Source organism: Mytilus galloprovincialis, chromosome 6 (assembly GCF_965363235.1).
Source record: "Mytilus galloprovincialis chromosome 6, xbMytGall1.hap1.1, whole genome shotgun sequence".
Taxonomy (NCBI): Eukaryota; Metazoa; Mollusca; class Bivalvia; order Mytilida; family Mytilidae; genus Mytilus; species Mytilus galloprovincialis.
This window is the reverse complement of record NC_134843.1, coordinates 39966855-39982765: the sequence shown is the minus strand read 5'-3', so window position 1 is coordinate 39982765 and position 15911 is coordinate 39966855. Positions and strand designations below refer to the sequence as shown.

General features: G+C 34.1%; 1 protein-coding gene across 1 annotated transcript; it reads left to right on the top strand.

Moving 5' to 3' along the window:
* Positions 1–1305: 1305 nt before the first annotated feature.
* On the top strand, positions 1306–6683 carry LOC143079556 (aquaporin-like). Its single transcript, XM_076254964.1, has 3 exons — positions 1306–1979; positions 4070–4150; positions 5843–6683. Exons 1-3 carry the CDS (start codon positions 1392–1394, stop codon positions 6092–6094), a joined length of 921 nt encoding a protein of 306 aa, XP_076111079.1. The 5' UTR covers positions 1306–1391; the 3' UTR covers positions 6095–6683.
* The last annotated feature ends 9228 nt before the right edge of the window (positions 6684–15911 follow it).

Here is a 15911-nt window from a genome sequence, read left to right as displayed (position 1 = left end):
GCTAAAAGATAAGCAAAAATGTATTTAGATTATCATTGGTTAATCGTAATATTAAAACCCAATGTTTTATTATAATGGCGCCTGTATGACCCTTCATCCCTTATTTATTTAAGACTGACCAGATGGAAGTTCTTGTTTTAAAAATCAGAGACAAAAATGTAAACAAACATCCTCACAAAGGTTAAAAATTATAGCAGACGCGTACGTACGCTAAGCATGTTTACATTATAAAAGTACCGTCGCTAGGCTTGTAACAATATTTTAATTGAAGATAATTATTAGTGTTACGACCGTGCAGAAAACCCCGCTGTGTTTTAACCTCTTAAAACCATCATTATGAGCTATTGACCTCATCAAGCCGACAGGTGGCGTCATGAGTCAACGATTATTTCTTTGTGTCAGTTCGGAAAGAATATTAGCTTTTCAAACTTTGTATGCACGTGGCTAAACAAATAGTAAATGCTTGTTACTAGTTGTTTTGGGTGAGAAAAAGGTTTAATGATAAATTTCATATCTGTTGGCAACAGAAGTCGTGTTATATCTGTATTGTATCTTTTGGGATTTGTAAGGTGATGATTAAATTGTATTTTTATCACGAACTTTAACACGAGTAATTCGGGAAAAAGCGATATAAAGACGTTTATTGTTAAGAGAGAAGTAGGCGTTGTATTTTTTTTAAATGAAACATAAACCATATTATTTTAACGTTTTTCTTAAAATAAAATCAGATTCCTGACTTCTGCATTAAATTTTATCTGATTAGTCACAGAAATAGATTAATGTTCCTGAATGAGTCGATAGTACTAACGTTATTAATATAAATATAACAAGCAAACGTTTGTTTAAGTACAATTTCATTCACATCATGAAGTATTTAGTACGAAATTATTATCGTTATCCTCTAAATTATTCATCATCTCTAAAACGACTTGATATTCAAGTAGTACTTTTATTGCTATACCAAATTAACAATGAATGTCAAAATAAATTGGTCACAATCAAAGGCTGTCATTTATAATAATTGGTTCCGAATTTGTTTGATTTTGACCATCAATAAGGACATTCGGATGTTAATTATTTTTTTCTTCATACGCCTTTTGAGAAAATATGTTTTACAAGAACAGAAATAATTTAATAAAGTCGGTGAAAACAAGTAGTTGTAGTAACCTTGACCCACGCGTTACTGATGTTCCATATTTGTAAACTGTCCCTCCCCCAGCGTCATTTTATGCCATTAACATAATCATCTTGGAAGGGCGTTTGCAATTTTTGAATTAGGACATGCGCAAAAACACATTTTCATCTTTATTAGTTTAAGCCACAAGTTCAGAATTTTTAAAAGCATTTCCCCAGATAGCGTCCTTTACAATAGAGCGCGTGTTGATCGGAACATGTTGAAAATCATGAAGCAAAATTTGGAGGATCTTACCAGCCCAAATCTATGGCGCGCTGTAGCCGCCGAAATGGTCGGGACTATATTCCTGGTCTTTTTAGGATGTGGTGCCCATACATTGCAGAATGGGCAACCAACTGCCGTTGGAAACGGGTCTGTTGTAACAACCGCAGAACCGAGTGTTGTTCAAATTTCTCTGACATTTGGACTTGTCGTAGGGACAATGATATGGTGCATTGCTCACATAAGTGGTGGACATATTAACCCTGCAGTAACAGTGGCAGCTCTTATTACCCGTAGAGTTAGTGTAGTTCGTGCCTTCTTTTACATTGTTGCCCAAATTGTAGGTGCAATAATTGGAGCAGCAATTTTAATCGGTTTAACACCGGAAAGTCAGCAGAAAACTATTGGACTTAACAGCTTGAGGGGAGATGTCACGGATGCTCAAGGATTTGGAGTCGAATTAATGATAACATTTGTTGTAGTTTTAACAGTTTTGGCATCGCTTGACGAAAAACGCACAGATTTGCACGGTTCCGCTCCACTAACCATTGGACTTGCAGTTGCCCTTGGACATCTGTTTGCAGTAAGTCTAGTTTACTTTATTTCTGTGTAGTATAAATCTTTTTTTCAAATCATTTAAAGCATATTAGGGAGCTACCATTTGATTTTTATGGGGGGGCTAGGATGAAAAATTTTGTCCTGCATTTTTTTTTAGCTGTAATCTCTGTCCTGCCTTTTTATTTTTCACTCTGTTCGGTCCTGCCTTTTTTTTTTTTTTTAGTTTATCCTGACTTTTTTTACCTAAATTGTCGTCCTGACTTTTTTTTTTTTGCAAGTGTCTCATCCTGCCTTTTTTTTTACTCAAAACTCCTGTCCTGCCTATTTTTTTCAAATTTCATCCTAGCCCCCCCATAAAAATCAAATGGTAGCTCCCTTATGACAATTTACTGACTAAAAAAAATCCATACACTTTAACATGTAAAAGATACAACCATACTAGCAAATCAATTACCAAAGAAGACTCGGTCTGAATATTATATTTTAAATTCATATAAATGCGAATTCTATAAATTTCAAAACTGGAATTAATCTGAAATTAAAACAAAAGCAACATAAAAGATGATAAATAAATATTGTTCAAAAATGTATATCAATGAGATCATCTTTCTTTATTACATCTTGACATGTCATGCCTACTCACAAAGTTTAAGACCCCCATGGTGTTGGCAGGCTACTTCGCCAATCATGACATAACGCCGTTCCACTTGATAATCTCATCTACGTTCAATCTTTTTGATAACAAGTTATTCAAGAAAAAGATCTTGTAAGAACTCATAGAGTGAACTCAGAAGTGGTGCTTATTGGTTTGCTTTAAAGTTTAATTTGGCGGGAAAGATACTATTTATTAATAGTCAACGATTACGAACACTTCTCGCCTGATCTCTCTATTTAATTTATTTTTAATAACTTTTGATGTTTGCATAATTTTTTAATATACCAATTCAGTGCATTGATAACTTTGGCGTCTAGTGTTAGGAAGGAGTTAATCGTACAATTAAACAAGTCTTTAAACTATGTCTTCACATATTACTTGAAAAAAATGTTATGATCAATTCGTTGATCATGAGCGGATCAAGTTTTTTTTTTTTTAAAAAGGGGGGGGGGTCCCAACCCGGGATAAAGGGGGTCCAGCCATATATCCCAATTCAAATTAATTGACCGTCCAAAAAAGGGGGTTCCAACCCCTAGATCCGCCACTATTGATTGCTTGATTTTTGCCTTTCATTACACTGATAACTAAGTTTTTTGGTATATTTGATTAGAAGGAGAACATGGGTTTTCATCAATGAGACAGCGATCTAACGAACCAATGAAATGAAAGGGGGTTTGATGTTATATCAAATACATTACGGTACAATATGAAAGTTAAAGGGACAGAAAATGTACGGTTCGAAACCTAGCTTATATTCTGGAGCGTTTTCTTGAAAGGATATTGATCCTTTGGACATCACCTGTCGTTAACCCCGCCCCATACAACACCCCACCCCTTCTAAGTAGTACTTTTTTGTAGATACGTCAACATTTTTTCTGTAAAACAAGAATTCGAAGACTTGAAAGTTCTGAGACGTGCTAATTATCTTCCAAAATGGAGTATTTCATTAATTTGTCAATGTATGTTGTATGTTTAAATCAAGATGAAACACAGATCTGGCGGTGTCGAATATGTTATGTTTGAAAGGATAACTTGACAATCGGCTTTTACGTCACTAAAAGAATGTGGTGGATCTTAGATTATCATGACGAAATGGAATGTCATGTTCATTTCCCAACTCCGATTTATCTAATTGATTAATTTTTGGTTGCTTACAACGTCCAGTGTCAAATATCTCATGCATGTTCAAGATTTATATGATTGTAATTCTGCTAAGGTACACACACACTAAATATCCAATGACTACAGAACTTACATGTTTGCAAAAGTCAAACTTTAGTTGCATTTAGTTTATTTAAAGTCAAACTTTAATTGTATTTATTTATTGGCCATCTCAAACTATGATTTTTTATCTTGATAAATTTGCATGATTCTTTACAAATAGCTTACGAAATAGATAATGATTTGTAATAAAATGTTTCAATAAATAATTACATTTTAATATAAATGTATGATTGCAGGTGTCGTACACCGGATGTAGTTTAAACCCAGCCAGAAGTTTCGGACCAGCTGTCGTCAAGAACTCCTGGGATAATCATTGGGTAAGCGACTTATCAAATTTCAATGTAACACATCTGTCAGGTTTTGTATAAAACACAATGAACATTACAAATGTTGAAAATCTGAAGGAAACAAAATAATTTGTAATACGACCGTACTATAAATTAGTTGTTTACATGAAATAAAATGCAATTGAGAATAGAAATGGGGAATATGGCAAAGAAACAACGACCCTACCAAAGAGCAGATAACTGCCGAAAGCAACCAATGATTCTTAAACACAGCGAGCAAATCCTGCTCACAAAGACTGACTTCATCTAGTCCCTAATCTATAATATGTAAAGTAGCTTTGTTATACAAGATGAAAGACCATAAGTACTTTTGCTTGGTCGTTTTCAAAGTACTGAACGTTGGGTAGTCACAGTCCTAAACAGATGAATTACAGCTTATTTCTTTGCTTATCTTTACGTCACCAGTAACCTTTGGAAAATGACCTTTCAACCTTTTTAGTTTCTTTATTACTTCCTGTGTATATTATGGTATAAATAAATGTAGCTTAAGAAAATGACCTCATAAATATACGTCTGGAATAAATAAATTGTAAATATATATGCGTTGTTCATATAATAAGTTTTGAAAAAATTTGGTCACCTTCTTTCGATTAAGAACTATAATTGCTGCATGGGGGCGGTTTCGGAAGACTATAATTAGAAGTAAGAGGAATTGAAAAAAACTTGTTGAGAATAATGATTACAAGTAGATATGTCGTACCAACCTACATTCACTTCACATGTATATTACCAGATAATCAACGTTTAACCACATTCAAAATACATCAGTGCATTTGAAAATTGGTACTTGAACCTGATGCCGTGTACACCACTTGACTTTTAATGCATTCTGATTGGAAATAAACACACTTGAAAAAGTAACAAAGAGCATTTGTGTAACCCCATTAACTTAAACTGATAACTTGCAGACTCCCACAAAAGAAGTTTTGATGAAAACCAGGTCATTCTTAATCGTGCGTAGTAAATAGAAAAAATGAATTATATCCTACCGTTTGTCTAATCTGTCAGTTTGACTCTATCTGAAATTTGACTGGATAATCTATGAGTTTGTGCGGTTGTGTTGTTCCAGCTATGTTTAAGATTTGATAAATAATTTGGTTATCCTGTGGCAGGAACAGTTTATTTATTGTTTTGTTTCAATATAAAGTTATGAAAATTATAGGTCACCGTAAGGCCTTAAACAATGATCAAAAACTATATAATAAACTTTATTGAAAAGCACTTTACACCCATATGGGCCAATGGCTTAAAACATGATACATAATATATACAGTTTACATATATAAAACAATGAAGATAAACAATGTAGACACTTTGAACTATATAGCATGCTGTAAAAGGCTTCGATATGACAATTGTCAAACAATTCAATCTAATAAACCTGAATGGGTTGGATCTATAAACATTTCGATAAAAAGACCAGAAAAATATATGATAGACAGCGACCATGCATTGAAAACCTCTGACTTGCCAAAGAAAAGTTTTTAAAAAAAGTGTCTGTTGCGTATTCTTGCAATTAATTCCCCAAAAATTATACGTTTATACTCCAGGTATTGAATAACTTACGGTGAAATTACACAATAGATACAACCCACCAAAATATAACACCAGAAAAAGAAAGATAACTCTAAAATATTGACATATATGTTATGAATTTTATAGGTTTTTTGGATAGGCCCACTTGTTGGAGGATCGGTGGCCGCCATCTTGTATGAATATTTTTTCTCTGCGGGGGCTACATTCACAAGAACAAAGAAGTGTCTTACCAGAAGTAAAGCACCTCCATCTTCACCAGAAAAGCCTTTAGTAGCACCGGAAGACGCCGAGATTATCGAAATTGAAGAAAAGAAAGAAGAAGCCGAACAAGAACCAGAGGAAAACGAAAAGGCAAATAACCAAACAGATGGCCAGTAATATAATTGAAAAGACGAGAGACAAAATAATTGTAAACGTGTGCAATTCCAACAACATGACCTTTCCATGCAATATAACTATTTTTGATATGTGAATGGTTTTATATAGTTCTGATTTGATTTGATTATATAACTTAAAGATTGGTTTACAATATTTACAGAAACAGAAGAGCTAGGAAAAGGGAAAGATTTTATTTCAATATTTAGTCTAGTCTTGAGTCGAAAAAGTTATCTTCACAAAAAAAATCTACTTGCAGTTGATAATATATAGAAATTGCCAAATAATTGAAAACTAAATAATTAAATTGGCCGAACTGTGAAAATTATATGCGTCTTTGCGTATTTAGTCTAATTAATCATACATGTAAACCATTACTAACAGCTACAATAAAATACTCAAAAACGAATAATAATTTGTGTAGTATATTTATTTTACTAGCTTTATCGTTATAAAATAATGGTAATTATTTGTAGTATATTTTGATATAGATTTATTTCATTTAAAACATTTTCAGTATTGTAGTAACTATATGTATCATTATACTTGTATCTAGAATAAATTAATAAAATAAAAAAAATCATATGTACAACATTTGCCCTTGTTAGCTCATTTGCCTAAAACTAACCATCATGTCATAGGTGACTTAATATCTGCCCAACTTTTGTTGATACGTGATCTTTTGAATGATTCAAGGAAAATGGGAAGTACAGTGGAGATCACTTCTAACCTCAGTCTCATTAGAACTGTCAGAATATTCTGTCCTAGAACTGTTCTAACCTGTCCTAGAAAAGTTCTACCTAGAACAGTTCTACCCTAGAACTGTTCTAAGTAGAACTGTCAGAATCAGTTCTAGGTAGAACTGACTAAATCAGTTCTAGGTAGAACTGTCAGGATCAGTTCTAGGGTAGAACTGTCTAAATCAGTTCTAGGTAGACAGTGGCGATCCAGAACTTTGCCTAAGGGGGGCCGCTCCAGTCATGCTTCAGTGATTCCCTATATAATCAACCAAATTTTTCCCACGAAAGGGGGGGGGCCGGGCCCTCCAGCCCCCTCCCCCCCCTGGATCCGCCTATGGTAGAACTGTCCAAATCACTTCTAACCGTAGAACTGTCAGCAGAACTGACTAAATCAGTCAGGACTGTAGAACAGTTCTAAATGACGTCACTGCAGTAAGGGCACTTTATAATTTAGAAGAAATAAATCACTTTTTTTACTGATCAAACGTTACATGTTCAAATATCGAAGTGAATAGAATGTTATCCAACTCATCGGAGAAATATTTTTATAAGATTGCATACGGAAACATCATTGTTTACGTTTCTTCGTTCCCCGTTTTTAGCTCACATGGCCCGAAGGGCCAAGTGAGCTTATGCCATCACTTGGCGTCCGTCGTCGTCTGTCGTCGTAAACTATTTCAAGAATCATCTCCTCTGAAACTACTAGGCCAAATACTTCCAAACTTTAACTGAATGTTCCTTATGGTATCTAGTTTATAAATTGTATCCGAAGTTTTGATCTATCAACAAACATGGTCGCCATTGCTAAAAATAGAACATAGGGGTCAAATGCAGTTTTTGGCTTATAACTCAAAAACCGAAGCTTTAAGAGCAAATCTGACAGGGATAAAATTGATTATCAGGTCAAGATCTATCTGCCCTGGAATTTTCAGATGAATCGGACAACCCGTTGTTGGGTTGCTGCCCCTGAATTGGTAATTTTAAGGAAATTTTGCTGTTTTGGTTATTATCTTGAATATTATTATAGATAGAGATAAACTGTAAACAGCAATAATGTTCAGCAAAGTTAGATTTACAAATAAGTCAACATGACCGAAATGGTCAGTTGACCCCTTTAGGAGTTATTGCCCTTTATAGTCAATTTTTAGCCATTTTTCATAAATCTTAGTTATCTTTTACAAAAATCTTCTCCTCTGAAACTACTAAGCCAAATTGAACTTAACTTGGCCACAACCATCATTGGGGTATCTAGTTTGAAAATTGTGTCCGGTGACTTGGCCAACCAACAAAAATGGCCGCCATAGCTAAAAATAGAACAATGGGGTAAAATGCAGTTTTTGGCTTATAACTCAAAAACCAAAGCATTTAGAGCAAATCTGACAAGGGGTTAAATTGTTTATCAGGTCAAGATCTATCTGCCCTAAAATTTTCAGATGAATTGGACAACCCATTGTTGGGTTGCTGCCCCTGAATTGGTAATTTTAAGGAAATTTTGCTGTTTTGGTTATTATCTTGAATATTATTATAGATAGAGATAAACTGTAAATAGCAATAATGTTCAGCAAAGTTAGATTTACAAATAAGTCAACATGACCGAAATGGTCAGTTGATCCCTTTAGGAGTTATTGCCCTTTATAGTCAATTTTTAACCATTTTTCGTAAATCTTAGTAATCTTTTACAAAAATCTTCTCCTCTGAAGCAAATCTGACATGGGGTAAAAATGTTCATTAGGTCAAGATGTATCAGCCCTGAAATTTTCAGATGAATCAAACAACCCATTGTTGGGTTGCTGCCAGTTAATTGGTAATTTTAAGGAAATTTTGCAGTTTTTGGTCATTATCTTGAATATTATTATAGATAAAGATAAACTGTAAACAGCAAAAATGATCAGCAAAGTAAGATCTACAAATAAATTAATATGACCAAAATTGTCAATTGACCCCTTAAGGGGTTATTGTCCTTTAATGACAATTTTTCACAATTTGTTCATCATATTTGCCAACTTTAAAAAATCTTCTCCTCTAAAACTACTCAACCAAATTCAACCAAACTGCATTTGAATGATCAGTAGGGTGTATAAAATAAAGTTTGTGTTTTATTTTCTATTTCGTCAAAAAACATGGCCGAAGGCATTGTTTACCAGGTGAGCGATTCAGGCTCTTGAGAGCTTCTTGTTAACAGTCTCTTGCTAAATATAACTATGATTTAATTCATGGAATTTTAATCGTAATTTACCTTGTTTGCCTTGGATTTACATTCATTTAAGATTCTGTTTTGACAAATGTTCAAACGAAAATTGTACAGTGGACGTTCGGCTACAAACAAAATCATGCATTTTTCTTTGCTTTCTTCAAATTATATTAACAGTATACTATTCCAAGAAGAGAACTTCCCATACATGTACTTTTTATTTTATTTTTAAAATAAAGTATATGAATCAGTCATGTGAGTGTTGGATGATGCCGTTAAATAGTTTTGTTTTAAAAAAACCATCACAAACTACTGACTTAAAAAGTCACTTTAGTGACGGTTCATTATTATTGATACAGAGAGGAAATAACGGCGCGCTAAATTCTTAGATATCATGGTATAAATACACCTTGTCGCTATTTGTGAATGACTGCCATCACTGGATATCACACAGGTTCCCGTAAAATTTGACGTCATAAACCAAAATATCTGACGCCACAATGGAAAAGTGATTGTTGTATGCTTCAAAAGTTCAAGAGGCCGGGTCAGCCAGGATTAGCGATAAGGTGTATTGTGTTTCAAAGTTGGTGTCATTTTTATCATACGATCCGTCCTCACATAGAAATATTAATGGTTTACAATGAGGCTATATATGTTTACATGATAAAGTGTAAATAAGTTCAGTTTTGGTTGATGTGGTCAAATAATTTTGTTAAAACGACTCACATACCTGCCAACTGTCATAATTTGCGGGGGATTTCCCCCATGAAAGCTCCCAAATGGAAATTTTGAAAGAGCAATTTTGTCCACAATCTTAACCAAAACAGTTAGTTTTACAAATGCTACAAGCTGTCAAAAGTATGAAGAAGCCTAAAAACAACATTAAAGTGCATTTAAAGGTCCCCTTGAAGGAAATTTGGGATCACAAGAGTCCTCTTGCACGTAAAACCCCCATGGGCATTTTGAAAAGTTGGCAGGTATGAACTCAGTCTGATATATCGAAACTACTGAAATTTGTTTACAATTCAATATTTTGAATAAAAAGAGGACTTGCTGATACTCTAAATTGATGTGGAATTTTTTTTGTAGCCAATGTGTTCCAATATTCATTGATATTGCTGTATTTGAATTATACAATCCATCATAATATGTATTACTATAAGTGATTTAGTATGCGGCTATATATATATATTAAGATTTACATAACAAAGTGTAAATATGGTCAGTTTTGGTTGATGCTGTCACATACATGTATGGTCAGTTTTGATTGATGCTGTCAAATATGGTCAGTTTTGGTTGATGCGGACAAATAATTTTGTTATTATGAGTCAGTCTGAGATATCAAAACTACTGAAATTAGTTTACGATTCAAAATTTTGATTAAAAAGAGGACATGCTGGCACTATAAACTGATGTGAGCATAATTTTGTTTTCCAATATTGCTTTCATTTATATTAAACACTGTTAAACAATCCATCCTGATATTATAAAAATATAAGTGATTTACTTTGCGGCTATTAAGATTGACATCATGTACATAATAAAGTGCAAATAATATCAGTTTAGATTGATGTGGTCAAAATATTTTTGTTAAACAGGTCCGTCCGAGGTATGAAAACTACTCGTAAACAGATATTACATTTGGTTAATGAGGTCAGATAATTTTGTTATGTGATAACGAGCCATCCTGACTCCCGGAATAACAAATTTAAAACAATTCAAATAATAATCCCCCCCCCCCAGTGGCGGATCCAGGGGGGTTCCGGGTCCCCCCTTTTTTGGGGGCGATCAATGCATTTGAATGGGAACGTATAGTTGGACCCCCCCCCCTTTTCACTCTGGGTTGGGAACCCCCCCTTTTTAAAATGAATGGATCCGCCATTGCCCCCATAATACTACATGTAACTGAATTACGGGCCCCTGACTTGGAACAGGCACATACATGCAGAATATGGCGGGGTTAAACATGTTCTCTTGCCGATTATAAATCTGAAATAAAATCGGCAAAATAGCAAAACTCTATATAATATTAATCGCTATTTTGCCAAAGCCTTTATATTTAGACAAAGATTTCTTAAAACTTATAATTCAATTTTAGCCGTAGAATTTATAAATCAATTTTAGCCGTAGAATTTATAAATCAATTCTGGCCGTAGAATTTATAAATCAATTCTAGCCGTAGAATTTTAAATCAATTCTAACCGTAGAACTGTTCTAGAAGTAGAACTGACCAAAGATCAATCTAGCTAGAACTGTCTAAAACTGTTCTGAGGTAGAACTGTCGGGATCAGTTCTAGGTAGAACTGTCCAAATCAGTTCTAGATAGAACTGACCAAATCAGTTCTAGGTTAGAACTGTTCTAGCTAGAACTGACTAAAAGGTGTCAGGCTGACAGTTCTACGTACTGTCCTAGAACAGTTCTCCTGACAGATTCTGACAGATTTAATGAGAGTTTAGAAGTGATCTCCACTGTACATATAGACATACATTTGCATTCACATTACACATGACATGTTTACTACACATCGATTTGGAAGTTTCTAGTATCCCCCAACTATTGTGATTATGCACTTAGCATAATTTATATCTGGTATCTTTCTTGGGTGCTCATACCCGAAAAAGACTCTTTCGGGTAGCAAAGTGACTTTTTGGCTTCATTAAAGGACAAATAACTCATTGGTTTCTCATGAAAAGTTGGGGAAATATGACAAATTTAAGAATTATAATTTTAGTTAAAATAAAAAAAAATTGTTTAGATGTTATTTAAATTAGAATTGTTTCCCTTTACCAACTTGTTGGGTGATAGGCGTGCACACGTTACCGTATAAACATTGAACTTGTAATACTGACCGCTAAAAGTAATTAAAAAAAAATTTCTGGAATTTTATATGATCAAGCTTGATAATTATTAAGACTTGCCTTAATTTGAAATAGGGGGGGGGGGTGGGGATTAAGTCTACATTTGTCCGTCTATCCATATGTTATGTCCCAAAATTGGTTACCACTCTCTAACTTTAGTAAACCTCGTTATGAATCTTATACACAATGTTTATAACCTCAAAAAAGTTTGAATTTTGGTGGAGTCACATTTACTGTTTTAGAGTTATGACCCGTAAAACGAATGGAAAACATACTGATTTTATGGTGTCCGTTTTCTAACTTACGTTTGCCTCCTACAAATGTTATGAAAGAGGGACGAAAGATACCAAAGGGACAATCAAACTCATAAATAGAAAATAAACTGACAATGTCATGGCTAAAAATGAAAAAGACAAACAGACAAACAATAGTACACATGAAACTATACACAATCATTATTATCACAAAACACATATCGAGTTTGAATCCGGTGCGGGTTCAAAGATTGAATGGTGGACCAATTTATCAATAAGTTTGGCCTCCACATGTGGCATCTAGGGAAGTAACGATATACAACTTAAATTACGTCAATATGGACAAATGTTATAATACTCTATAATAATGTGGTGTTTCAGAGGCAAGAAGAATTTTTAATTAAAGTGGAACATCTCAAAATGTTGTTTGTCGGGTACCTGCTAAGAAAATCTTTTTATAGGCCTCTTAATAAAAAGAAAACGGATCTACACACATACATATGTATATCAAGGATAATTAACAAAATGACTAATAAAGACTTGATTAAGAAACCTTTGTTTGAAGAATTTGAAGTTTTATTTGACGGATTGGTCACGTTCATTTAAGAACTTTACGTGTAATCACACCAGTTTGTCGAAGTTTAAAGGTCCCATGGCAGGAGATTTTCACTACAAACCATTCGATGCAAGAAAATATTCAAGCTTGATGAACATTTTGACTGACTACATTAGAACAATAAAATTTTGATTTCGTTATCCTCATGTGATACAAGCTCCTGAGTTAAAATATATCTATAATACTAAAATTACGAGGTCCAATTTGTCAGCCGTCATCACGTAAAAACGACGAATCAAAGAATTCAACTTTATATATAACTAATATAGTACAAAGGTGTAGATTAAAAATTACACCACTCCAGGCCCTTTTGTTTTCCACGTAATTAATATTGCCAATAATTAAGAAGTTCCGGGTTGAGTCCGATACCGATACCAATAGTATATTCACCTGTTACCTATTACCTTATTTGTATGTTCCGCATCTGACAGGCGCACCACCAAACGGTGTATTCAGGATTAATATGCTATATATACAGGGGTCATATTCACAGGGTTGACACTACGAGATTGTCAAAGTGTTACCTATTGTAGCATTTTAATCAGTAAAACTTTCTAACATAACAATACGAATACTAAAAATCTGGACTAAAATAAGGCGTATAGGTACAGTTTTCAATTTGTTAGCGGGCATGACGTAAAACAGCGAATCAAAGAATTCAATTTTATAACTAATATAGGACAATGCTGTTGATTAAAAAATATTCCATTCCAGGACCTTTTGTTTTCAAACTAATTTATATAACTAACAATTGATAAGTTCCAGTTCGACGGATTCAAACAGAAAGATTTGAAAGCAGAGAAAACTGCGTATCTTATAATCGGCATGACTTTATCAGATGACAATACTAATATCAAAATAAGGCTTGCACATAGTTATATACTTTAATTCAGTCACGGACCCGCGATATCACGGATGTGTTCTAGTAGAAATTAATTTTTATTAGATTTACATTATAGAGGTACTGATAAACGATTTACAGTCCGTCATCGTCTAAAAACATCAGCCTGTCGTGAAGTTTTTAATAAGAACGCCTTCAAATTTATTCTAAACTGCACTCGGAGTGTCTATTAATATTGTTTTAACACAGTTACAAATACACTATGACGATATATTCAATGCACAGTAAGGATGTGCGTACATTTACAATCAAGCAAATACTAGTGGGTATAAAAATAAAGAAGATATGGTATAAATTGCCAAAAGTCTATTTTCTTATAGAGACCACAATGCATAGAAGTTCACAAATATAGGTTACCATAGGTCTTCAACAACGAGCAAAACTTATACGTATGTTTTAGTTTCAAGTTTAGTTTAAACATATTTTATTCTCGAGATTTTATTGTTCAAAAATGAAATTGTATTTGGCATAAGTTTTTGAACTTAGTTACGTCTTCTCCAAACGTATGCTTATTCATACGTATGCTTTACCATGTTAGTTGGCCGAGATGAAAAACAGAAAGGGGTTTTAGCTAATGTACCGTGACTGTAATTGTGACCAACTATAAATTATATCTTTTCACTCAAATATGCATTACACCGTGCAGACAAACTGGAGTCAGCATTTACTAGTAATCAAATTTTATGTCATATAAAAAAGAAGATGTGGTATGATTGCCAATGAGACAACTATCCACAAAAGACCAAAATGACACAGACATTAACAACTATAGGTCACCGTACGACCTTCAACAATGAGCAAAGCCCATACCGCATAGTCAGCTATTATAATAGGCCCCGATAAGACAATGTAAAACAATTCAAACGAGAAAACTAACGGCCTTATTTGTGTAAAAAAATGAACGAAAAACAAATATGTAACACATAAACAAACGACAACCACTGAATTACAGGCTCCTGACTTGGGACAGGCACATACATAAATAATGTGGCGGGTTAAACATGTTAGCGGGATCCAATTAGTCTCAAATAAATATGCAAACATCATTATATCACCATTGATCACAATGATATTAATATCTATTCCAAGTCAATAACAAACAACTTGTTAAAGTAAAAAATGTACTACCAGCAACAATAATTTAATTTTGGATGTAACGCGTCTTCTGGTCGGCTGACGTTATTTTGTTATCAGCCCATAGACATAATTTAGTCATGTGACCGTGACTTCATCGACGTTTTTTCATGGTTTTCTATGGTTTAAAATAACCCGAATAATTCAGTCGTTATATTCCGCTGATCTACGAAGGCTACATTAACGCCTGAACGTCTTCCTCGATCAAGACCGTCAATCGGAATTTTCACACCGCTTTGCAATATTTAAATTGGCAGCTAAAGAAGGAGGAGTTCCGGAGCTAATTGATGTTAAATGATGTAAACTGATGTTAATTGATGTTAATTAATTATTATCGGATTTGTGTTAATTGAACACACGTGTTTGGGAAGACATTAGAGAGGTTTAGCAAACGTCCGTGTGCGTGAACGCGTACCTGTAGAACAGAAGTACACGTACCAGTAAGTTTTTATTATGCCACGGTGTGTTTAGCAAAGTAGTACGTATACGTGTACGTGTAAAAGACGTAATGCAAAATATTATCTCATTGGTTGAAAGCAAAGAATAGTTGCCAATAAATGTCTTTGTTATATGTTTGATAGAGAGTTGCGCAGACTCATTATCCTGATCGCCGCTGATTGGCTCTCTCTCACAGAGAGCAGGCGACGCGGCCAATGATCATAATGAGTTCAAGCCCTCGTGTGGGAGAAAATCGGACACGGAAAGGGCTTGAATTATTCGAGTTAGGTTTAAAATGGAATTTAGAATTAAATTATAAGAAATTACTGTAATATTTTTTCTGTCTATTCGAAATAACATAAAAAAAAATGTGGTGCACACTGTTAAATAACCCGCTACGCGCGTTATTCAGTGTGCACCAAACTTTTTATATTATTTCTTCATAGACAGAAAAAAATATTACAGTCATTCCTTCACTAGTATAAAATTGGCTGACCCTTCAAAGAAATGTTTTAATGCTTTTTACGTTCTCATGGTTATTCAAAGCTTGGATTTTGCTGTCGGATTTATTGTAATGTTCTCTACCCCAGTCAAGTGTTAACGCAAACTTCAATGAATACGGTACACGTGTCAGTGGCGGATCCAGAACTTTTCCTAAGGGGGGTCCCGCTGACTGACCTAAGGGGG

Excerpts from the sequence above, each read along its gene's own strand:
- LOC143079556 (XM_076254964.1), top strand. The coding sequence starts at position 1,392 with ATGTTGAAAATCATGAAGCAAAATTTGGAGGATCTTACCAGCCCAAAT. Across the intron at positions 1,980-4,069 it reads CCCTTGGACATCTGTTTGCA|GTGTCGTACACCGGATGTAG; the intron begins GTAAGTCTAGTT and ends GTATGATTGCAG. Across the intron at positions 4,151-5,842 it reads ACTCCTGGGATAATCATTGG|GTTTTTTGGATAGGCCCACT; the intron begins GTAAGCGACTTA and ends TGAATTTTATAG.